The following is a 25,584-nucleotide window of genomic DNA, read 5'->3' as shown; positions in this document are numbered from 1 at the left end:
TAAAAGAAATGTGAGATAATGTCTAGATGCTTTTTATAGTGGAGATTAAGTTTATAAATTGCCTGGCTGGGCTGATGGGTCGTTGGATTGGGCAGTCAGATGGAACAGAGTAAATAGGCATTTTAACGTCATAGATTTAGCCAGTGGCAATTTGTGGAATAGACACCGGCTGGAATGCGGTTTTAACCAATCAGCATTCAGGATTAGACCCACCCATTGTATAAAAAAGTATTTGGTAATGTCACAGAGTACTGTCTTTGATACCTCTGTACTATAGAGTTTCTAAACCCAGAGGCGCAACATCGCAAGACTTCCGAGAACGCTTGTGACACAGACCAAACAGGCCAGGCCGGGGTTTAGGGTTTCTGAAGTCAATAAGAGAAGTGAAATATTATTTCTTAGTTGTTAATTTTCTCGAAATCTAAAGGCACAACCTAGATTCGAGCCAATGTCATAAGTAGTTGAACATGTTATTACTGCAACTTGGTGAAAGTGACAAACTGACACGTTTTCCTTTTTGTCAAAAACAACTTTATATCAAAGGAGTGCATGTGTGCAATAACTCCATTCTCCTTCTAAACAACTGCAATTTTTTACAACTTTGGCGAAGGGTAAAGTCTACAAAACGTTGTCCACTCTGTTCGGCACATAGTCTAGTTTTGGGAACAGAAAACTGAATTGAGATCAAATGTTTCATTGATGAGAACATTTGCAGAATGTCGGCCAAAAGCCATCTCGTTCCATTTTCTCACACTGCAGGCCAATGGGCTTCCTCTCACTGCCATATTTGGTAGTGAGTGGAAACGCCAAGCGGATGCTTCACAATTATACGTCCAGTTAAATATCTGTCTCATTGTTCTATCTGTGGTTTTAGCATGTTGGACATTTCCGAGTTTCCTAGTTCGGACTAGCATTTGAACGCAGCTCAAGTGTGATCGTGGATTTCTATTGGATAAGCAGTTTCTGCCTATCTCTTTATACTGTACTGTGACGTAATTTTTCTCAGCTGGGATATGCGGAAAGCTGGAACTTCGAGTTTCATTCGGTCAAGAGCGGTCGACTTGAACGTGACCTACAAAAGTAGCTAGCAAGACTGGATAAGAAGTAGACGAATATGAAGAGCGGTCAGTAAGGACTGACAATCGTGGTTGCGAAATGACAACACGTAGCTAGCTATGTCTTAAAGTCTTGTATCAAATTAATATAACTTTACCGCAAGTTTACAGCAATAGCTAGCTAGCTAACGTTAGCCTGCTGTTGCTATCTTGAAGTTGAGGGAGTGGAGAGGAGATGAATGCTTAGCGCTATAATTTTTTTAAAGGTATATTTTAGACAAGTTAATATTACTCTACTGGGAAGTTTTGCTTTGTTTATGAGGACTCCGCTTCGGCGTGGCGTGGAACAGTGAGGACCGAACCACCACAGGTAACATTAAGAATTAAGTGACGACATATTTTCAGTTCAAATCGAGTTTCGGTCCGGTGTTCAGCCATTAAAACATCAGTGGGTGTTCGTGTTGTGCCGATGACCAATGTAGAGGTGCAGATTTCCTCTTTCAAATCCCTGTTGAAAAGATAAAGTAAGTCAAGTGTAGCCTTGTGAACGTTCATGCCACATATACTACCTGAACTGATTCTTGCAATGCCACGACCAAAGAAAGGAGAGGGCGTGGTGACAGTTTCGATCAGATTTTAATTACATCTGTCTGATAAGATGCTGGCATTAAGTTCTTGGACTAAGTACAAGCATTATTTGCTACAGCCATTAGCAGGGGCTCAACTTTGGTTTTAGAAGTGGGGGGGGACATAACTTGGCAGGGGGTCCTACCTCAGAATTCTTTGGGGCATCTAAAGCTAATTTCCAGCATTTCTACTAAGGCTGTCCCCGACCAAAAACAAATCTTAGTCCACCAAGAGTAGTGTCTTCTTTTTACATTTACGTTTACATTTACGTCATTTAGCAGACGCTCTTATCCAGAGCGACTTACAAATTGGTGCATTCACCTTATAGCCAGTGGGATAACCACTTTACAATATGTTTTTTTTGGGGGGGTGGGGTAAGGGGGGTAGGATTACTTTATCCTATCCCAGGTATTCCTTAAAGAGGTGGGGTTTCAAGTGTCTCGGAAGGTGGTGAGTGTCTCCGCTGTCCTGGCGTCGTGAGGGAGCTTGTTCCACCATTGGGGTGCCAGAGCAGCGAACAGTTTTGACTGGGCTGAGTGGGAACTGTGCTTCCGCAGAGGTAGGGGGGCCAGCAGGCCAGAGGTGGATGAACACAATGCCCTCGTTTGGGTGTAGGGACTGATCAGAGCCTGAAGGTACGGAGGTGCCGTTTCCCTCACAGCTCCGTAGGCAAGCACCATGGTCTTGTAGCAGATGCGAGCTTCAACTGGAAGCCAGTGGAGTGTGCAGAGGAGCGGGGTGACGTGAGAGAACTTGGGAAGGTTGAACACCAGACGGGCTGCGGCATTCTGGATGAGTTGTAGGGGTTTAATGGCACAGGCAGGGTGCCCAGCCAACAGCGAGTTCTTTTTCAATCAATCAATCAATCAATTTTATTTTATATAGCCCTTCTTACATCAGCTAATATCTCGAAGTGCTGTACAGAAACCCAGCCTAAAACCCCAAACAGCTAGTAATGCAGGTGTAGAAGCACGGTGGCTAGGAAAAACTCCCTAGAAAGGCGAAAACCTAGGAAGAAACCTAGAGAGGAACCAGGCTATGAGGGGTGGCCAGTCCTCTTCTGGCTGTGCCGGGTGGAGATTATAACAGAACCATGCCAAGATGTTAAAAAAGGTTCTTAAGTGACAAGCATGGTCAAATAATAATCAGGAATAAATCTCAGTTGGCATTTCATAGCCGATCATTAAGAGTTGAAAACAGCAGGTCTGGGACAGGTAGGGGTTCCATAACCGCAGGCAGAACAGTTGAAACTGGAATAGCAGCAAGGCCAGGCGGACTGGGGACAGCAAGGAGTCACCACGGCCGGTAGTCCCGACGTATGGTCCTAGGGCTCAGGTCTCTCAGTTGGCTTTTCATAGCCGATCATTAAGAGTTGAAAACAGCAGGTCTGGGACAGGTAGGGGTTTCGTAGCCGCAGGCAGAACAGTTGAAACTGGAATAGCAGCAAGGCCAGGCGGACTGGGGACAGCAAGGTGTCATCATGCCCGGTAGTCCTGACGTATGGTCCTAGGGCTCAGGTTCTCAGAGAGAAAGAGAGAACGAGAGAATTAGAGAGAGCATACTTAAATTCACACAGGACACTGGATAAGACAGGAGAAGTACTCCAGGTATAACCAACTAACCCCAGCCCCCCGACACATAAACTACTGCAGCATAAATACTGGAGGCTGAGACAGGAGCGGTCCGGAGACACTGTGGCCCCATCCGAAGAAACCCCGGACAGGGCCAAACAGGAAGGATATAACCCCACCCACTCCGCCAAAGCACAGCCCCCGCACCACTAGAGGGATATCCCCAACCACCAACTTACAATCCTGAGACAAGGCCGAGTATAGCCCACAGAGGTCTCCACCACAGCACAAACCAAGGGGGGGCGCCAACCCAGACAGGAAGATCACGTCAGTAACTCAACCCACTCAAGTGACGCACCCCTCCCAGGGACGGCATGAAAGAGCACCAGCAAGCCAGTGACTCAGCCCCTGCAACAGGGTTAGAGGCAGAGAACCCCAGTGGAGAGGGGAACCGGCCTGGCAGAGACAGCAAGGGCTGTTCGTTGCTCCAGCCTTTCCGTTCACCTTCACACTCCTGGGCCAGACTACACTCAATCATATGACCTACTGAAGAGATAAGTCTTCAGTAAAGACTTAAAGGTTGAGACCGAGTCTGCGTCTCTCACATGGGTAGGCAGACTGTTCCATAAAAATGGAGATCTATAGGAGAAAGCCCTGCCTCCCGCTGTTTGCTTAGAAATTCTAGGGACAATTAGGAGGCCTGCGTCTTGTGACCGTAGCGTACGTATTGGTATGTACGGCAGGACCAACTCGGAAAGATAGGTAGGAGCAAGCCCATGTAACGCTTTATAGGTTAACAGTAAAACCTTGAAATCAGCCCTTGCCTTAACAGGAAGCCAGTGTAGGGAAGCTAGCACTGGAGTAATATGATCAAATTTCTTGGTTCTAGTCAGGATTCTAGCAGCCGTATTTAGCACTAACTGAAGTTTATTTAGTGCTTTATCCGGGTAGCCGGAAAATAGAGCATTGCAGTAGTCTAACCTAGAAGTAACAAATGCATGGATTAATTTTTCTGCATCATTTTTGGACAGAAAATTTCTGATTTTTGCAATGTTACGTAGATGGAAAAAAGCTGTCCTTGAAACAGTCTTGATATGTTCGTCAAAAGAGAGATCAGGGTCAAGAGTAACGCCGAGGTCCTTCACAGTTTTATTTGAGACGACTTTACAACCATCAAGATGAATTGTCAGATTTAACAGAAGATCTCTTTGTTTCTTGGGACCTAGAACAAGCATCTCTGTTTTGTCCGAGTTTAAAAGTAAAAAGTTTTCAGCCATTAAAAAGTTTTCAGCCAAATGTGTATTTTTCCATACAGTGGGGGGAAAAAGTATTTAGTCAGCCACCAATTGTGCAAGTTCTCCCACTTAAAAAGATGAGAGAGGCCTGTAATTTTCATCATAGGTACACGTCAACTATGACAGACAAATTGAGAGAGAAAAAATCCAGAAAATCACATTGTAGGATTTTTAATGCATTTATTTGCAAATTATGGTGGAAAATAAGTATTTGGTCACCTACAAACAAGCAAGATTTCTGGCTCTCACAGACCTGTAACTTCTTCTTTAAGAGGCTCCTCTGTCCTCCACTCGTTACCTGTATTAATGGCACCTGTTTGAACTTGTTATCAGTATAAAAGACACCTGTCCACAACCTCAAACAGTCACACTCCAAACTCCACTATGGCCAAGACCAAAGAGCTGTCAAAGGACACCAGAAACAAAATTGTAGACCTGCACCAGACTGGGAAGACGGAATCTGCAATAGGTAAGCAGCTTGGTTTGAAGAAATCAACTGTGGGAGCAATTATTAGGAAATGGAAGACATACAAGACCACTGATAATCTCCCTCGATCTGGGGCTCCACGCAAGATCTCACCCCGTGGGGTCAAAATGATCACTAGAACGGTGGGCAAAAATCCCAGAACCACACGGGGGGACCTAGTGAATGACCTGCAGAGAGCTGGGACCAAAGTAACAAAGCCTACCATCAGTAACACACTACGCCGCCAGGGACTCAAATCCTGCAGTGCAAGACGTGTCCCCCTGCTTAAGCCAGTACATGTCCAGGCCCGTCTGAAGTTTGCTAGAGTGCATTTGAATGATCCAGAAGAGGATTGGGAGAATGTCATATGGTCAGATGAAACCAAAATAGAACTTTTTGGTAAAAACTCAACTCGTCGTGTTTGGAGGACAAAGAATGCTCAGTTGCATCCAAAGAACACCATACCTACTGTGAAGCATGGGGGTGGAAACATCATGCTTTAGGGCTGTTTTTCTGCAAAGGGACCAGGACGACTGATCCGTGTAAAGGAAGGAATGAATGGGGCCATGTATCGTGAGATTTTGAGTGAAAACCTCCTTCCATCAGCAAGGGCATTGAAGATGAAACGTGGCTGGGTCTTTCAGCATGACAATGATCCCAAACACACCGCCCGGGCAACGAAGGAGTGGCTTCGTAAGAAGCATTTCAAGGTCCTGGAGTGGCCTAGCCGGTCTCCAGATCTCAACCCCATAGAAAATCTTTGGAGGGAGTTGAAAGTCCGTGTTGCCCAGTGACAGCCCCAAAACATCATTGCTCTAGAGGAGATCTGCATGGAGGAATGGCCAAAATACCAGCAACAGTGTGTGAAAACCTTGTGAAGACTTACAGAAAACGTTTGACCTGTGTCATTGCCAACAAAGGGTATATAACAAAGTATTGAGAAACTTTTGTTATTGACCAAATACTTATTTTCCACCATAATTTGCAAATAAATTCATTAACAATCCTACAATGTGATTTTCTGGATTTTTTTCCCTCATTTTATCTGTCATAGTTGACGTGAACCTATGATGAAAATTACAGGCCTCTCTCCTCTTTTTAAGTGGCAGAACTTGCACAATTGGTGGCTGACTAAATACTTTTTTCCCCCACTGTATATAGACACACCATGTTTTAATAAAATCAACTGTATGTACTGAACTTGTCTGATGCTTTAAGCAGGCTGTTTGATTAAATAATGAAGACACAAATGACTTGAGGGAGCCAGAGATCAAGATAGCCTAACCAGAAGAAAAAAAACTATTCCCGACCCTCCTTCTCCAGCGGCTGCTGGCCTTTGCTCCTGTAGTTGCCGATAATAGACTACACCAGCGGTTGGCAACCTTTTCCATTTGGAGTGCCAATTTAACTTACCATTTATACCAATCTGCGTGCCAGTTATGATTTTCATCTGCACATTTTCGTGGAACAGTTTCATTTAATTTATAATTGTCTTTGTATCTTAAAATCATTGTCTGTGGTTAATCTACATTATACACTGTCTAAATCTAAAGGAAAATGATACAAATCTAAAAGTAACTTTTATTGCCATTGCCAACTATGTAATAATAACCTACATAAAAACATTGCAGCCTGCAGGTAGAAAATATCTTGATAAAAATAAATATCCTATAAATCACATTGGCTATGCATGGGCTGTCTGCAACGATCTTGAAACATTGTATCAACTATCAACTGGGTCACCCCAAAAACTTGAAATATTGTATAAAATATTCTGGGCCCTCAGTTTCCCATGCCAGTGACACCGCTGTAGGCTATTTGTGCAAAGGATAAGAAGTAATCATGTATTTTTATGACGTTTCCACTGGATCAGAGCATTACATTTTCCCCCTTCATGCCGAGTGGTTATCGAAAGGGAAAGCGCTGGAAATATTGTTCAAATACTTTGAGGAACTATTGTCATTCTAAATTGATTCTAAAAACAGACTTCATTTACTTGCTGTTTGAGGTGAAGATAAATTACTTTGAGAAGCTCCACAGCTCATTAGTGGTGGTGAGTTAAGACAATCAGAAATACTATCAGACATCCCCAAATGGGCAGATTTTATAGGCCTACATTTGCGCGCAGGCCAGGTAGACTAGTCCTACTTCTATATGCGTAATCAGGTGTGCGTCCTTACTCAACATTGACAGGAGCGTTTCAAACAAAAGACGATGAATAAATTGACAACTCGTAAATGTAATGAAATAAACAGAAACTTGTCCACTCCGACAATGAGAATGAATGAATGGTAAATGACTAATAATAATATATTGAATGCATTAACAGAAATAACCATAACGAACAAACATTGCAGATTATAAATTATGGGAATTAACAGTAGGCTACTACTGGTGATGTACAGTATGTAATTGATAGACATAGCAAAAAATGAAGTTATGAAACATCGAATACCCACAAAATGGCGTGCCTCTGAGCAACAATCCCCATATTCTTGGACCGTGGCATCCCCGCAGCCTCCTCAATGGATTAGTCCACTGAGACAGGTGCAAATCAAACAGGTGTTTAGTGTGTGCTCAACTAAAAAAAATCGAATGTTTTCAATACAGACCCCTTTTGTCATACAGTAGGCTATTCCATATAAGGCACCAGACCTTATGAAAATAAATCAAATCTAGTGATACATAACTTGGCATTTCTGCCATCCATTGTGACATTGTGGGAGGATAACCGACCTTCCAATAAAATGTTTGCAAATTTATTCAAAATAAAAAAACAGATACCTTATTTACATACAGTAAGTATTCAGACCCTTTGCTATGAGACTCAAAATTGAACTCAGGTTCGTCCTGTTTTCATTGAACATCCTTGAGATGTTTCTACAACTTGATTGGAGTCCACCTGTGGTAAATTCAATTGATTGGACATTATTTGGAAAGGGGCACACCTGTCTATATAAGGTCCCACAGTTGATAGTGCATGTCAGAGCAAAAACCTAGCCATGAGGTCGAAGGAATTGTGTTAAGGCACAGATCTGGGGAAGGATACCAAAAAATGTCTGCAGCATTGAAGGTCCCCAAGAACATTAAGAATGGCCTCCATCATTCTTAAATGGAAGAAGTTTGGAACCACCAAGACTCTTCCTAGAGCTGGCCGCCTGGCCAAACTGAGCAATAGGGGGAGAAGGGCCTTGGTCAGGGAGGTGACCAAGAACTCTGACAGAGCTCCAGAGTTCCTCTGTGGAGATCGGATAACCTTCCAGAAGGACAACCATCTCTGCAGCACTCCACCAATCTGGCCTTTATGGTAGAGTGGCCAGACGGAAGCCACTCCTCAGTAAAAGGCACATGACAGCCCGCTTGGAGTTTGCCAAAAGGCACCTAAAGGACTCCCAGACCATGAGAAAAAAGATTCTCTGGTCTGATGAAACCAAGATTGAACTATTTTGCCTGAATGCCAAGCGTCCCGTCTGGAGGAAACCTGGCAGCATCATGCTGTGGGGATGTTTTTCAGCGGCAGGGAGACGAATCAGGATCGAGGGAAAGCTGAACGGAGCAAAGTACAGAGAGATCCTTGATTAAAACCTACTCCAGAGTGCTCAGGACCTCAGACTGGGGGCGACGGTTACCCTTTCAACACGATAACGACCCTAAGCACACAGCCAAGACAACGCAGGAGTGGCTTTGGGACAAGTTTCTGAATGTACTTGAGTGGCCCAGCCAGAGCCCAGACTTGAACCCGATCGAACGTCTCTGGAGAGAGCTGAAAATAGCTGTGCAGCAATCCTCCCCATCCAACCTGACAGAGCTTGAGAGGATCTGCAGAGAAGAATGGGAGAAACTCCCCAAATACAGGTGTGCCAAGCTTGTAGCGTCATACCCAAGAAGACTAGAAGCTGTAATCTCTGCCAAAGGTGCTTCAACAATGTACTGAGTAAAGGGTCTGATTACTTTAGTTTTTTTATTAAATGTCTACCAACCTGTTTATGCTTTGTCATTATGGGGTATTTTGTGTAGATTGATGGGGGGAAAAAAACAATTTAATCAATTTTAGAATAAGGCTGTAGCGTAACAAAATGTGGAAAAAGTCAAGGGGTCTTAATACTTTCCGAATGCACTCTGTTGATATCACATACATTATCAAGCATTTCATACTTAGGCCAGACAAAATCTATTCACTGTTTAATGGATTTTCCCCCCTGAAAAGTGAGATGAGCGAGCGAGAAATAAAATAAAAGATATTATGTGGATAAGGAATAACAGTACTTTACCACATTGTCCTAGGCACTTGTGTAGGCTCTAGGCCTAATTTGAGCTTCAAGAGTTATATTATTCCATGCGAAAACCTACACAATTTTTCTTAAAAATAATGCAGATGTTACAATGTTGTTATAACCATGAGAAATGAAACACAATGCGAAGTAGAACTTGTGACAGTTACTTTATTCCTGATTTTTAAAAATCTCTAAGAAATCTCAGCTTCACAAGACACCATAACTAAAGTTGGCTGTGTGCAGTAGATCACCTACTGGGTGGCAACAAACAATGGCGATTCAACATGTAGAATCATCTGGAAATGAAAATGAGGGACAATGTTCTGTGGTCAGAGGCAATGGCACAATCACCTGCTGCTTTTTACTGTTCAACAGCACGGTCTGTTTTGTCTGCTTTATTCTGGTCTCTAGGGTGTTCATTTCTTTTAAAGATTTATTGGAGCTCTCGTAATGAACCGCTTTCCTTCTTGCATACACACTGGGCACATTGACCTGAGATGTTGGAATTGTTGTTTGAGCCTCACCACCTCTTCCCCCTCAAGAATATCTGGACATCCACAATGGACACACACACATCTGAGAATGACACTGTGATTGCTGAGTAATACTGCGTTTCCACTTGCATTCCACAGGTTAGCCCCTTGAAAGCAACTATCTGCTCGTGATATGGATTGTCTTCTTGGAAAAGCTCTGAACCACATGTAAAAGTGTTCTCATCCCGAATGTGTTGCACTGCTTTCTGTTCTTTAGACAGCTTGCTTTTGGCATACAAGCACCTTGGTTTCTCACATTCAACACAGTTGATGGTCGCTCTCACCTTTGCACTGACCATGGCAGCACTCCTCTTTACATTTTCTATATTTGTTGTAAGAGAAGGCCTATCCTTGTCAGTGGTGTCCAAGCTGTACAGATCATCACATTTCTGGTACTCACGTCTGTCTGCTGTCAATGTTGGATCAGGCACAAACCTTAATTTCTTAAATTGTTTTTCTGGCAAGCGTGGAGGATTCACTAAGTAGTACCATTATGGATCTTCTCCCTCGCATTTCTTGATCTGTACCATGTCACAATACATGGTACAGATGTGTGTGCCAATAGCCTGCTGAATCTTTCACACCCACGGCCCAATGATGGTACCGGACCTGAAATAATTGGCAGCTTTTTGGAATCTTTCATTGCTAGAATCAGTTATTTTAAAATCAATTTTCAGAAGTTCCGAGCTAACCCTCCTAATATCGTTTGACCCCACATAGACTACGACATCGTCAGCTCCCGGCATCTGTCGTAGAACGGTCAGAAGCAGCCTTGTAATTTCCTGTACTCATGCTCCTGGATAGCACAGGGTTTTTGCCCCAGGAATCATGATGTTTCTTTCCATAGAACTGCCAATGACGACAGCTGGTGCAATGGCTGAGGAGGTCCGGCCGTTCTTTCGCATCGAGAGGTTTTGCAAACCCCTCGAGGACCGAAGGGCGGTGGGGCCCGATGGACCCGAGCCAGCTGTGTAGTATCCATTGTGGATGCTGAATGGGCCGGAGTCTCAGACAGCCTCACGGTCTGATAAGGGTGGGAGCTCTGAGGATCTGAACCCGAGATAGAAGCCATCAGAGAGGGAGACAGAACAGAGGACGACGGTGCAGGTATCCGATCTCAAATCGGAAGCCCCCAGGGAAGAAGGTGTTGATAGGAGAAGCTTTGAAGTAGATGGGAGGTGTGAATGAAAGCAAAGGGAGAAGGGTTCCTGCTTGGACGCTTCTGGCCCTCCCGCTGTGCTCTCTGGCCGGGGGTTTGGTGTGTGTATTCCCTTTGTCGTCTGCCGTGAATGTGCTCTACAGAACCTTTTGTTTAGTGTTCTATTTGTGTCCACATTCAACTGGTTAAAGTTGATTTGTGATATGATGAAGGGGGGAAAATATCCAACTAGGGTGTGGTGCCTGGCCTTAAAGAGTAGCCTATCAGCTTAAATCCAATCTGTTTTTCATATTGAACATACATATTGCACAGTACACAATTTCCTGTATGTTGTGTCGCAGTAAAAGTGGGGTCCATTTTAGTCGGGAGCATACTAGTTTCCAAATTCAGAGTTTACACCCAGAGGAGCATCGCTGCTCATTCTGCGGCCCTTAAAGAGTGGCCAATCATCTTAAATGCAGTATGTTTTACAGTAGCTGGCAGAGAACAGAGAGTGAGTCTATGGGTTCTTATCCTTTTTCATCACTCCGAAGGAGATAAGTTGACAGTGGTTTTGACAGTGGTGTGCACTACATGCATGAATGACAGAGATGTGAGGGGGAAGTTCAAACTCTTTAGAATGATTGAAATGTGGATAGACTGGATTCTCCAGCCGTGTGTTTGTGTGCGGCATAGCTTTCACTTCCCTATGAGTGCGATGGCATTAGCCTAGTTCCATGGTGTTTGTCACTGTCATATTCAAAATAAAATAAATAAAAAAGACTGTTCCATTAGCAACACAATCGACGCTCGCACAGATTGTTGACAACATGTAAACTATTTATTCTCCAATGTTTATTGAGCACATGTAGGAGTTACTAGACTGCATACTAAGACACAAAATATTTCAGGTATATGCCAATAATAAATCTCTCTCTCAGTGATGTCAGGTGATGTGCTCAACCCTACGTCTCCCAACCCCTCTGTCTCGTCCATCTCTCTGGTTGAGATCAAGGAAGACACTCGTCTGGTGCTGAAAGCTTTCCTCCGTAGCGCTCTCTCCAATCCTTCGGCCGAGCGGCCTGGGACGGTGGGGGGAAGCTACAAAGACCACAACAAGTACAGGTAACAACTCTCACATAGGCCTACCCCCTCTCATCCAGGTTGTTATGTCACCCCAATCACCTCACATCCCTGCCACCACCTCATCCCAGTTGTATGTTTTAATTATACCACTCAATATTCTTTAACCTTTTATTTTTAAGGTAATCTTTTTTTTTGCAATCAATCCAACCCTCCTACCTCTTTTATCCTTCTCCCCGGTCTCTTCCTTCTAGTGCAAAGGAGTCGAGGAAGCGGCCGGACAATGGCTGGGACTCTCTGGATGAAGCGATCAGCTCAGTGGAGGAGAAGAAACACGGCTTGAAGGACCTCATAAAGAGACGACTGCAGCCGCGGCCCTCCACCTTGTCCCGCCGTCGCTCAGCTAAAGGCAGCGATGCAGACAAGACACAAAATGGTGGCTCCTTGGAGAAGGATGGCAGACCAAACAGAACCAACCCAGGCCTGCCAGGCTTCTTCAGAGACAAACTTGAGGTGAGATGGATTCACGTTGTTATTCACAACACATTATTAAATATGTACAAAAAAATTACATGACACATAATTGGTTGGTGTCCCAATCCCACACCAAGCCCTTAGGCCCATTTTAAGAGTTTGGTGGGGTTTTAGGTCAGACGTAAGACCTGTGACCGATTTAGCTACTGTTTTAAATTCCAGACAAGACCACATCGGTCCTAGAGCACAACTGCTCCTATGAATTCTAGCAAAAATCTATGGATTGTAATAAGTTGTGGAATGTGGTTGTGATATGGAAAAAGTTGTGATTATCTGTTGTTATACAGTATATGATATGTACACTACCGTTCAAAATTTTGGGGTCACTTAGAAATATCCTTGTTTTCCATGAAAACATACATGAAATGAGTTTGAATAGGAAATATAGCAAAATGCATAGGAAATGTAGTCATTGTGACAAGGTTAGAAATAATGATTTTTAATTGAAATAATAATTGTGTCCTTCAAACTTTGCTTTCGTCAAAGAATCCTCCATTTGCAGTAATTACAGCCTTGCAGACCTTTGGCATTCTAGTTGTCAATTTGTTGAGGTAATCTGAAGAGATTTCACCCCATGCTTCCTGAAGCACCTCCCACAAGTTGGATTGGCTTGATGGGCACTTCTTACGTACCATATGGTCAAGCTGCTCCCACAACAGCTCAAAGGGTTGAGATCCGGTGACTGCTGGCCACTCCATTATAGGCAGAATACCAGATGACTGCTTCTTCCCTAAATAGTTCTTGCATAGTTTGGAGCTGTGCTTTGGGTCATTGTCCTGTTGTAGGAGGAAATATGCTCCAATCAAGCGCCGTCCACAGGGAATGGCATGGCGTTGCAAAATGGAGTGATAGCCTTCCTTCTTCAAGATCCCTTTTACCCTGTACAAATCTCCCACTTTACCACCACCAAAGCACCCCCAGACCATCACATTGCCTCCACCATGCTTGACAGATGGCATCAAGCACTCCTCCAGCATCTTTTCATTTGGTCTGCGTCTCACAAACACCTCAAGCTTTGATTTGTCTGTCCATAACACCTTTTTCTAATCTTCCTCTGTCCAGTGTCTGTGTTCTTTTGCCCATCTTAATCTTTTATTTGTATTGGCCAGTCTGAGATATGGCTTTTTCTTTGCAACTCTGCCTAGAAGGTCAGCATCCTGGAGTCGCCTCTTCACTGTTGACGTTGAGACTGGTGTTTTGCGGGTACTATTTAATGAAGCTGCCAGTTGCGGACCAGTGAGGCGTCTGTTTCTCAAACTAGACACTCTAATGTATTTGTCCTCTTGCTCAGTTGTGCACCGGGGCCTCCCACTCCTCTTTCTATTCTGGTTAGAGACAGTTTGCACTGTTCTGTGAAGGGAGTAGTACACAACGTTGTACGAGATCTTCGGTTTCTTGGCAATTTCTCGCATGGAATAGCCTTCATTTCTCAGAACAAGAATAGACTGACGAGTTTCAGAAGAAAGTTATTTGTTTCTGGCCATTTTGAGCCTGTAATCGAACCCACAATTGCTGAGTCTCAAGAAGGCCAGTTTTATTGCTTCTTTAATCAGCACAACAGTTTTCAGCTGTGCTAACATAATTGCAAAAGGGTTTTCTAATGATCAATTAGCCTTTTAAAATGATAAACTTGGATTAGCAAACACAACGTGCCATTGGAACACAGGACTGATGGTTGCTGATAATGGGCCTCTATACGCCTATGTAGATATTCCATAAAAAATCAGCCGCTTCCAGCTACAATAGCCATTTACAACATTAACAATGTCTACACTGTTTCTGATCAATTTGATGTTATTTTAATGGACAAAAAAATTGCTTTTCTTTTGAAAACAATGACATTTCTAAGTGACCCCAAACTTTTGAACGGTAGTGTATATGATATGTGTATATATAAATATTGCTAACATTATCCATCATTGTTACTATTACCTCAGGAAGACGTTGGGTGCCCCTCCACGTCAGATGAAGAAGGAAATGAGACGAAACATCAGAAAAAGGCAAAGAAAAATAATTTGAAGAGCCAGATCTCCTCTTTCTTCAGCATAAAAAAGAAGCCAGAAAAGGATAAAGACAAGGATGAAACGCGTCTTCAGAGGCCATCCACGCTGACCTTCGGCGTAGGGCCAGTACCCGTGGCGCCAGTCCTTTCTCCCAGTAAGCATTTTGGAACAGAACGGTCGGCAGCAATTAATGTTTTCCTCAAATATCAGCGAAGTCCATTGGCTCATAGTGGCCATATTGTTTGAGCTGTAGTCCTAAAAAATATAGCGGTTGAAGACATGGGTACATAGACCAAATTTGGTACCTAGCGGTTCTGGAGAAGTAGACGTTTAAAGTAGTCAACATCATTCAAAATTGTCCAAAATACATCAAAAGCACATCTGTGCAAAATTGAGTTCTGATATTGGGCAAGCCTGGTAATTAGTACAGAGGTAGCTCATTCAAGGGGCACAGTGGACAGCACAGTACAACCTGAACCCCGGCATTGCTATTTGCAGCTATACTTATTATTATTACGGGTTCAAGCAGCAAAGCTGGGTGAAACCCTATTTCTCTGCGTTCGGAAAGTATTCAGACCCCTTGACTTTTTCCACGACAGGATTGTGTCGAGGCACAGATCTGGGCAAGGGAACCAAAACATTTCTGCAGCATTAAAGGTCCCGAAGAACACAGTGGCTTCCATCATTCTTAAATGGAAGAAGTTTGGAACCACCAAGACTCTTCCTAGAACTGGCCGCCCGGCCAAACTGAGCAATCGGGGGAGAAGGGCCTTGGTCAGAGAGGTGACCAAGAACCCGATGGTCACTCTGACATGGCTCCAGAGTTTCTCTGTGAAGATGGGAGAATCTTCCAGAAGGACAACCATCTCTGCAGCACTCCACCAATTAGGCCTTTATGGTAGAGTGGCCAGATGGAAGCCACTCCTCAGTAAAAGGCGCAAGACAGCCCGTTTGGAGTTTACCTTAAGGCAAGATTCTCTGGTCTGATGAAACCAAGATTGAACTCTTTGGCCTGAATGCCAAGTGTCATGTCTGGAGGAAACCTGGCACCAGCCCTACGATGAAGCATGGTGGTGGCGGAAGATGAACAGAGCAAAGTACAGAGAGATCCTTGATGAAAACCTGATCCAGAGTGCTCAGAACCTCAGACTGGGGCGAAGGTTCACCTTCCAACAGGACAACAACCCTAAGCACAGCCAAGACGATGCAGGAGTGGCTTCGGGACAAGTCTCTGAATGTCCTTGAGTGGCCCAGCCAGAGCCCTAACTCGAACCTGATCGAACATCTCTGGAGAGACCTGAAAATAGCTGTGCAGCGACACTCCCCATCCAAAGTGACAGAGCTTGAGAGGATCTTAAGAGAAGAATGAGAGAAACTCCCCAAATCATACCCAAGAAGACTCGAGGCTGTAATTGCTGCCAAAGGTGCTTCAACAATGTACTGAGTAAAGGGTCTGAATACTAATGTAAATGTGATATTTCATTATGGCGTATTGTGTGTAGATTGAAGAGGGGAAAATAAAACAATTTAATCCATTTTAGAATAAGGCTGTAACGTAACAAAATGTGGAAAAAGTCAACGGGTCCGAATACTTTCTGAAGGATATGAGACTATCTAACTTTTTTTTAAGTATGGTTGAGTTTGGCCACATTGTGGCACTGTTGGATGGGAAAAAACATTTAATGCAAGCTCATTGGCTCATAGTGGCCATATTTTTTGAGCAATATTGTTTGAGCAGGGCTTGCAAACTACTACAGACTACAAAGGGAAGCACAGCTGCAAGCTGCCCAGTGACACGAGCCTACCAGACGAGCTAAATCACTTCTATGCTCGCTTCGAGGCAAGCAACACTGAAGCATGCATGAGAGCATCAGCTGTTCCGGATGACTATGTGATCACGCTCTCCGTAGCCGATGTGAGTAAGACTTTTAAGCAGGTCAACATTCACAAGGCCGCAGGGCCAGACGGGATTACCAGGACGCGTACTCCGAGCATGCGCTCACCAACTGGCAAGTGTCTTCACTGACATTTTCAACATGTCCCTGACTGAGTCTGTAATACCAACATGTTTCAAGCAGACCACCATAGTCCCTGTGCCCAAGAACACTAGGATAACCTGCCTAAATGACTACTGACCCGTAGGACTCACGTCTATAGCCATGAAGTGCATTGAAAGGCTGGTCATGGCTCACATCAACACCATTATCCCAGAAACCCTAGACCCACTCGAATTTGCATACTGCCCCAACAGATCCACAGATGTTGCAATCTCTGTTGCACTCCACACTGCCTTTTCCCACCTGGACAAGAGGAACACGTACGTGAGATTGACTACAGCTCAGCGTTCAACACCATAGTTACCTCAAAGCTCATCACTAAGCTAAGGACCCTGGGACTAAACACCTCCCTCTGCAACTGGATCCTGGACTTCCTGACGGGCCGCCCCCAGGTGGTAAGGGTAGGTAACACATCTGCCACGCTGATCCTCAACACGGGGGCCCCTCAGGGGTGTGTGCTCAGTCCCCTTCTGTACTCCCTGTTCACCCATGACTTCATGGTAAGGCACGACTCCAACACCATCATTAAGTTTTCCCACGACACAACAGTGGTAGGCCTGATCACCGACAACGGGAGGAGGTCAGAGACCTGGTCGTGTGGTGCCAGGATAACAACCTTTCCCTCAACGTGATGAAGAGAAAGGAGATGATTGTGGACTACAGGGGGGGAAAAGAGGACTGAGCACGCCCCCATTCTCATCGACGGGGCTGTAGTGGAACAGGTTGAGAGCTTCAAGTTCCTTGGTGTCCACATCACCAACAAACTATCATGGTCCAAACACACCAAGACGGTCGTGAAGAGGGCACGACACAGCCTATTCCCCCTCAGGAGACTGAAAAGATTTGGCATGGGTCCTCAGATCCTCAAAGTTCTACAGCTGCACCATCGAGAGCATCCTGACTGGTTGCATCACCGCCTGGTATGGCAACTGCTCGGCCTCCGACCGCAAGGCACTACAGAGGGTAGTGCGTACGGCCTAGTACATCACTGGGGCCAAGCTTCCTGCCATCCAGGACCTCTATACCAGGCGGTGTCAAAGGAAGGCCCTGAAAATTGTCAAATACTCCAGCCACCCTAGTCATAGACTGTTCTCTCTGCTATCGCACGTCAAGCAGTACCGGAGCGCCAAGTCTAGGTCCAAAAGGCTTCTTAACAGCTTCTACCCCCAAGCCATAAGACTGCTGAACAGCTATTCATGGCTACCCAGACTATTAGCATTGTCCACCCCACCCCCTCTTTTTACGCTGCTGCTTTATTTATTTATTTATTTATTTAACCTTTATTTAACCAGGTAAGCCAGTTGAGAACAAGTTCTCATTTACAACTGCGACCTGGCCAAGATAAAGCAAAGCAGTGCGATAAAAAACAACACAGAGTTACATATGGGGTAAAACAAAACATAAGTCAAAAATACAACAAAATATGTATACAGTGTGTTCAAATGTAGCAAGTTATGGAGGTAAGGCAATGAATAGGCCATAGTGCAAAATAATTACAATTAGTATTAACACTGGAATGATAAATGTGCAAGAGATGATGTGCAAATAGAGATACTGGGGTGCAAATGAGCAAAATAAATAACAATATGGGGATGAGGTAGTTGGGTGGGCTAATTTCAGATGGGCTGTGTACAGGTGCAGTGATCGGTAAGCTGCTCTGACAACTGATGCTTAAAGTTAGTGAGGGAGATAAGAGTCTCCAGCTTCAGAGATTTTTGCAATTCGTTCCAGTCATTGGCAGCAGAGAACTGGAAGGAATGGCGGCCAAAGGAGGTGTTGGCTTTGGGGATGACCAGTGAGAAATACCTGGAGCGCATACTACTGGTGGGTGTTGCAATGGTGACCAATGAGCTAAGATAAGGCGGGATTTGCCTAGCAGTGATTTATAGATGGCCTGGAGCCAGTGGGTTTGGTGACGAATATGTAGTGCGGACCAGCCAACAAGAGCGTACAGGTCACAGTGGTGGGTAGTATATGGGGCTTTGGTGACAAAACGGATGGCACTGTGATAGACTACATCCAATTTGCTGAGTAGAGTGTTGGAGGCTATTTTGTAAATGACATCGCCGAAGTCAAGGATCGGTAGGATAGTCAGTTTTACGAGGGCATGTTTGGCAGCGTGAGTGAAGGAGGCTTTGTTGCGACATAGGAAGCCGATTCTAGATTTAACTTTGGATTGGAGAGGCTTATTGTGAGTCTAGAAGGAGAGTTTACAGTCTAACCAGACACCTAGGTATTTGTAGTTGTCCACATACTCTAGGTCAGACCCGTCGAGAGTAGTGATTCTAGTCGGGTGGGCGGGTGCCAGCAGCATTCGATTGAAGAGCATGCATTTAGTTTTACTAGTGTTTAAGAGCAGTTGGAGGCTACTGAAGGAGTGTTGTATGGCATTGAAGCTCGTTTGGAGGTTTGTTAACAGTGTCCAATGAAGGGCCAGATGTATACAAAATGGTGTCGTCTGCGTAGAGGTGGATCTGAGTCACCAGCAGCAAGAGCGACATCATTGATATACACGGAGAAAAGAGTCAGCCCAAGAATTGAACCCTGTGGCACCCACATAGAGACTGCCATAGGTCCAGACAACAGGCCCTCCGATTTGACACATTGAACTCTATCTGAGAAGTAGTTGGTGAACCAGGCGAGGCAGTCATTTGAGAAACCAAGGCTATTTAGTCTGCCAATAAGAATGCGGTGGTTGACAGAGTCGAAAGCCTTGGCCAGGTCGATGAAGACGGCTGCGCAGTACTGTCTATTATCGATCGCGGTTATAATATCGTTTAGGACCTTGAGCGTGGCTGAGGTGCACCCATGACCAGCTCGGAAACCGGATTGCATAGCGGAGAAGGTACGGTGGGATTCGAAATGGTCGGTGATCTGTTTGTTAACTGGGCTTTCAAAAACTTTCAAAAGGCAGGGCAGGATGGATATAGGTCTGTAACAGTTTGGATCTAGAGTGTCACCCCCTTTGAAGAGGGGGATGACCGCGGCAGCTTTCCAATCTCTGGGGATCTCAGACGTTACGAAAGAGAAGTTGAACAGGCTAGTAATAGGGGTTGCGACAATTTCGGCTGCTAGTTTTAAAAAGAAAGGGTCCAGATTGTCTAGCCCAGATGATTTGTAGGGTCCAGATTTTGCAGCTCTTTCAGAACATCAGCTGTCTGAATTTGTGTGAAGGAGAAGCGGGGGGGGCATGGGCAAGTTGCAGCGGAGGGTGCAGAGCTGGTGGCCGGGGTAGTGGTAGCCTGGTGGAAAGCATGGCCAGCCGTAGCAAAATGCTTGTTGAAATTCTCGATTATTGTAGATTTATCGGTGGTGATAGTGTTTCTTAGCATCAGTGCAGTGGGCAGCTGGGAGGAGGTGCTCTTATTCTCCATGGACTTTACAGTGTCCCAAAACTTTTTGGAGTTAGTACTACAGGATGCACATTTATGTTTATTATCAATTCTTAGTCACTTTAACTCTACCCACATGTACATATTGCCTCGACTAACCGGTGCTCCCGCACATTGACTATGTACCGGTTCCCCCTATTATATAGCCTCCCTACTATTATTTTATTTTACTGCTGCTCTTTCATTATTTTATTTTGATTTTTTTTACTTATCTATTTTTTTTTAAACTTAAAACTGCATTGTTGGTTAAGGGCTTGTAAGTAAGCATTTCACTGTAAGGTCTACACCAGTTGTATTCGGTGCATGTGGCAAATAAAAATTGATTTGAAGAGCCTTGGAACAAAAGCTGGAATTAAAGCCTGCAACATCCAGTAGCTCTCCAGGACCAGAGTTGGAGGCCCATGCTATATGCTCATACTGTTCTCTCCTCCCATCCCTCTCTGTAGCACACCCTCCTGAGTTCTATGAGGAGGTGGCTGAGACTCTGGACAGGATTGCTCAGCGGTCCCACAGTATGAAGAGACCCCAAAGGTCCAGTCCACGGCCCAGCCCTGCTACCACCCCGGTCAAACCTCCCCCTGGTGAGTGGAAACACACACACATGCTATGCTGCTTTATGTCCACATTTATTTTTTACCGATCTATCCATCACTCCTGTCCTCAGAACCTGACAAAGAAGAAATGGTGCGCCAGCTGGTCCAGGTACTGTCTATGGAAGGGGACGCCATCAACTATAAGGTAAGGCTTCTGGTGTAGCGCTAGATCTAGATCACCTGACACTGCATTTACTAACTACATACACCTTTACTACCTACACTGTTACTAACTACCTACAGTCGTGGTCAAAAGTATTGAGAATGACACAAGTATTGGTTTTCACAAAGTTTGCTGCTTCAGTGTTTTTAGATATTTTTATCAGATGTTACTATGGTATACTGAAGTATAATTACAAGTGTTCCATAAGTGTCAAAGGCTTTTATTGACAATTACATTAAGTTTATGCAAAGAGTCAATATTTGCAGTGTTGACCCTTCTTTTTCAAGACCTCTGCAATCCGCCCTGGCATGCTGTCAATTAACTTCTGGGCCAGATCCTGACTGATGGCAGCCCATTCTTGCATAATCAATGCTTGGAGTTTGTCAGAATTTGTGGGTTTTTGTTTGTCCACCCGCCTCTTGAGGATCGACCACAAGTTCTCAATGGGATTAAGGTCTGGGGAGTTTCCTGGCCATGGACCCAAAATGTCGATGTTTTGTTCCCTGAGCCACTTAGTTATCACTTTTGCCTTATGGCAAGGTGCTCCATCATGCTGGAAAAGGCATTGTTCGTCACCAAACTGTTCTTGGATGGTTGGGAGAAGTTGCTCTCGGAGGATATGTTGGTACCATTCTTTATTCATGGCTGTGTTCTTAGGCAAAATTGTGAGTGAGCCCACTCCCTTGGCTGAGAAACAACCCCACACATGAATGGTCTCAGGATGCTTTACTGTTGGCATGACACAGGACTGATGGTAGCGCTCACTTTGTCTTCTCCGGACAAGCTTTTTTCCGGATGCCCCAAACAATCGGAAAGGGGATTCATCAGAGAAAATGACTTTACCCCAGTCCTCAGCAGTCCAATCCCTGTACCTTTTGCAGAATATCAGTCTGTCCCTGATGTTTTTCCTGGAGAAAAGTGGCTTCCTCGCTGCCCTTCTTGACACCAGGACATCCTCCAAAAGTATTCGCCTCACTGTGCGTGCAGATGCACTCACACCTGCCTGTTGCCATTCCTGAGCAAGTTCTGCACTGGTGGTGCCCTGATCCAGCAGCTGACTTTAGGAGATGGTCCTGGCGCTTGCTGGACTTTCTTGGGCGCCCTGACGCCTTCTTCACAACAATTGAACCTCTCTCCTTGAAGTTCTTGATGATCTGATAAATGGTTGATTTAGGTGCAATCTTACTAGCAGCAATATCCTTGCCTGTGAAGGCCTTTTTGTGCAAAGCAATGATGATGGCACATGTTTCCTTGCAGGTAACCAGGGTTAACAGAGGAAGAACAATGATTTCAAGCACCACCCTCCTTTTAAAGCTTCCAGTCTGTTATTCTAACTCAATCAGCATGACAGAGTGATCTCCAGCCTTGTCCTCGTCAACACTCTCACCTGTGTTAAAGAGAGAATCACTGACATGATGTCAGCTGGTCTTTTTGTGGCAGGGCTGAAATGCAGTGGAAATGTTTTTTGGGGATTAAGTTAAATTTCATGGCAAAGAGGGACTTTGCAATTCATCTGATCACTCTTCATAACATTCTGGAGTATATGCAAATTGCCATCATAAAAACTGAGGCAGCAGACTTTGTGAAAATTAATATTTGTGTCATTCTCAAAACTTTTGACCACAACTGTACACCCTTAGTAACTACATACACTTTTTACTACCTACGCCGTTACTAACTACACACACCTTTAGCTACATACACCTTTACTCAGTACATTCACTTTTACTAACTACATACCCTCGTATGGTGTGCTCCTACATACCCCCCCCCCCACACAGATCCAGTCGGACCCCTTCCTGCGCTCCACGCTGACCCGTCTATCATACCCGTCCTTTGCCAAGCTCCTGGACACCTTCGCCAGCCAAGAACAGTCCACGCCCTCACCTCTGCCGCCGCCCGCCAGCAGCCCCACGTTGAGACGAGTGGCCGTCACCATGGAGGTGTCGCGGCGTGTTGTCACGGCGACAGGGACGCAGCGCATGCAGGGCTATGCAGAGCGCTATATGGAGAACTTTGCCCCCTGGGTGAAGAGCCATGGAGGATGGGTGAGTGAGTGTTTGCTCCAACTGCCCTGTCCTTATCAGAACTCTCTCTATTCATCTCTAAATCCTTTTTGCAAAATGCAAGTTAGCCCTAACTTTTAATACAGATTTAGCGTAGCTTTTTTGTTGTTTTCCATTTATCCTAAACAGCTAAATATGTCAAGAATATATACATGTATTTGATAAGAGTAACCTGTTTGGTTGTATAGACTGGTTGGTTGTTTAGCAACAAAACCGACACGTGCGCAACAATGGGGCAAAACAGACTGGGTTCGTTTAGATTGTTGACATGTAAACTATTTCATCTCCAATGTTTATTGAAAACATAAATAAAGTAGCACAATGAGAACTTTTTGTGTTGTTGGTTAGCTAGCTAGCGAATTCTGGCCATATTAGCATATACAGTTGAAGTCGGAAGTTTACATACACCTTAGCCAAATACATTTCAACTCAGTTTTTCACAATTCCTGACATTTAATACTAGTAAAAATGCCCTATCTTATGTCAGTTAGGATCACCACTTTATTTTACGAATGTGAAATGTCAGAATAATAGTAGAGAGAATGATTTATTTCAGCTTTTATTTATTTCATCACATTCCCAGTGGGTCAGAAGTTTACATACACTCAATTAGTATTTGGTAGCATTGCCTTTAAATTGTTTAACTTGGGTCAAACGTTTCGGGTAGCCTTCCACAAGCTTCCCACAATAAGTTGTGTGAATTTTGGCCCATTCCTCCTGACAGAGCTGGTGTAACTGAGTCAGGTTTGTAGGCCGCACACGCTTTTTCAGTTCTGCCTACACATTTTCTATAGGATTGAGGTCAGGGCTTTGTGATGGCCACTCCAATACCTTGACTTTGTTGTCCTTAAGCCATTTTGCCACAACTTTGGAAGTATGCTTGGGGTCATTGTCCATTTGGAAGACCCATTTGCGACCAAGCTTTAACTTCCTGACTGATGTCTTGAGATGTTTCTTCAATATATCCACATAATTTTCCTTCCTCATGATGCCATCTATTTTGTGAAGTGCACCAGTCCCTCCTGCAGCAAAGCACCCCCACAGCATGATGCTGCCACCCCCGTGCTTCACGGTTGAGATGGTGTTCTTCGGCTTGCAAGCCACCCCCTTTTTCCTCCATAACGATGGTCATTCTGGCCAAACAGTTCTATTTCTGTTTCATCAGACCAGAGGACATTTCTCCAAAAAGGACGGTCTTTGTCCCCATGTGCAGTTGCAAACCTTAGTCTGGCTTTTTTATGGCGGTTTTGTAGCAGTGGCTTCTTCCTTGCTGAGCGGCCTTTCAGGTTATGTCGAAATAGGACTTGTTTTACTGTGGATATAGATACTTTTGTACCTGTTTCCTCCAGCATCTTCACAAGGTCCTTTGCTGTTGTTCTGGGATTGATTTGCACTTTTCGCACCAAAGTACTTCATCTCTAGGAGACAGAACACTTCTCCTTCCTGAGCGGTATGATGGCTGCGTGGTCCCATGGTGTTTATTTATACTTGCGTAATATTGTTTGTACAGATGAACGTGGTACCTTCAGGCGTTTGGAAATTGCTCCCAAGGATGAACCAGACTTGTGGAGGTCTACAATTTTTTTTCTGAGGTCTTTGCTGATTTCCTTTGACTTTCCCATGATGTCAAGCAAAGAGGCACTGAGTTTGAAGGTAGGCCTTGAAATACATCAACAGGTACACCTCCAATTGACTCAAATGATGTCAATTAGCCTATCAGAAGCTCCTAAAGCCATGACATCATTTTCTGGAATTTTCCAAGCTGTTTAAAGGCACAGTCAACTTAGTGTACTTCTGACCCACTGGAATTGTGATACAGTGAATTATAAGTGAAATAATCTGTCTGTAAACAATTGTTGGAAAAATTGCACAAAGTAGATGTCCTAACCGACTTGCCAAAGCTATAGTTTGGTAACATTTGTGGAGTGGTTGAAAAACGAGTTTTAATGGCTCCAACCTAAGTGTTTGTAAACCTCCGACTTCAACAGTCAAAACACCTCAAAACAGGACATGGTATCAAGAGCAAGATAAAACTAGCTGAAACGAGCCACCTACAATTCCCCACATGGCATCTTCCTGTCATTTTTGCTAGCCTTCTGGTCATCCAGAATCGCAACAACACCCAGACTTCTGCCCCATTTGAAGCGTGCGCATCGATTGTGACATTGTCAGCTTACATTTTTTAAACAAATTAAAATGTTGACGTTGGCGACCCCTGTCTATTCTAAAGTTTTTAAAGGTTGTTTCCAAACACAACCACCAGAAGGCAGAAGAAGGTACTGACCACAGCAGGCATCTGGTGCTGATTGTTCCTCAATTTCTAATTCCACATCTCCCATTTTCCATCTGCAGGAAAGTATTGTCCAGTTGGAAGAGATTTTGGAGTACGACTGACAACTCTACACCGTCAAGGCAGCTCGGAAATCGGAAACCCTCACTACTTCCTTTGAGCGTTGAACACATTAATACTTTATGAACTCTAACCTATGACTAGGGCCTGGAGTTGTTTCCGATCAGGTCAGGTAGAACTCAGGGTCCTTCCTATGACCTCAGAGTTTCTCCTGTGGTGAGAGACGGAGAAGGCATTAGCTTTTTATTACACAACGACACGTGAAGTTTGCCACTATTTATGTCTGAGAATCAAGTGTACTTGTACAATTCTTTTTTTAATCCGTTTTTCTAGAAACGTGTTTTACAAATAAATATGTGTACAGTGTAGTCATTGTTTTAGTTT

General features: G+C 44.3%; 1 protein-coding gene across 1 annotated transcript; it reads left to right on the top strand.

Annotated features, from left to right (window-relative positions):
• Positions 1-915: 915 nt before the first annotated feature.
• LOC123481358 lies at positions 916-25,568 on the top strand. The gene is made up of 8 exons (XM_045221349.1): positions 916-1,425; positions 11,901-12,084; positions 12,297-12,555; positions 14,514-14,733; positions 20,475-20,609; positions 20,693-20,766; positions 22,566-22,832; positions 25,203-25,568. The coding sequence occupies exons 2-8, from the start codon at positions 11,903-11,905 to the stop codon at positions 25,242-25,244; spliced, it is 1,179 nt and encodes a 392-aa protein (XP_045077284.1). The 5' UTR covers positions 916-1,425; positions 11,901-11,902; the 3' UTR covers positions 25,245-25,568.
• Positions 25,569-25,584: the final 16 nt, after the last annotated feature.

The sequence above is a fragment of the Coregonus clupeaformis genome, chromosome 7 (genome assembly GCF_020615455.1).
Source record: "Coregonus clupeaformis isolate EN_2021a chromosome 7, ASM2061545v1, whole genome shotgun sequence".
Classification (NCBI taxonomy): domain Eukaryota; kingdom Metazoa; phylum Chordata; class Actinopteri; order Salmoniformes; family Salmonidae; genus Coregonus; species Coregonus clupeaformis.
Note: the sequence above shows the minus strand (reverse complement) of the source record. Positions and strands in the feature narration are given on the sequence as shown.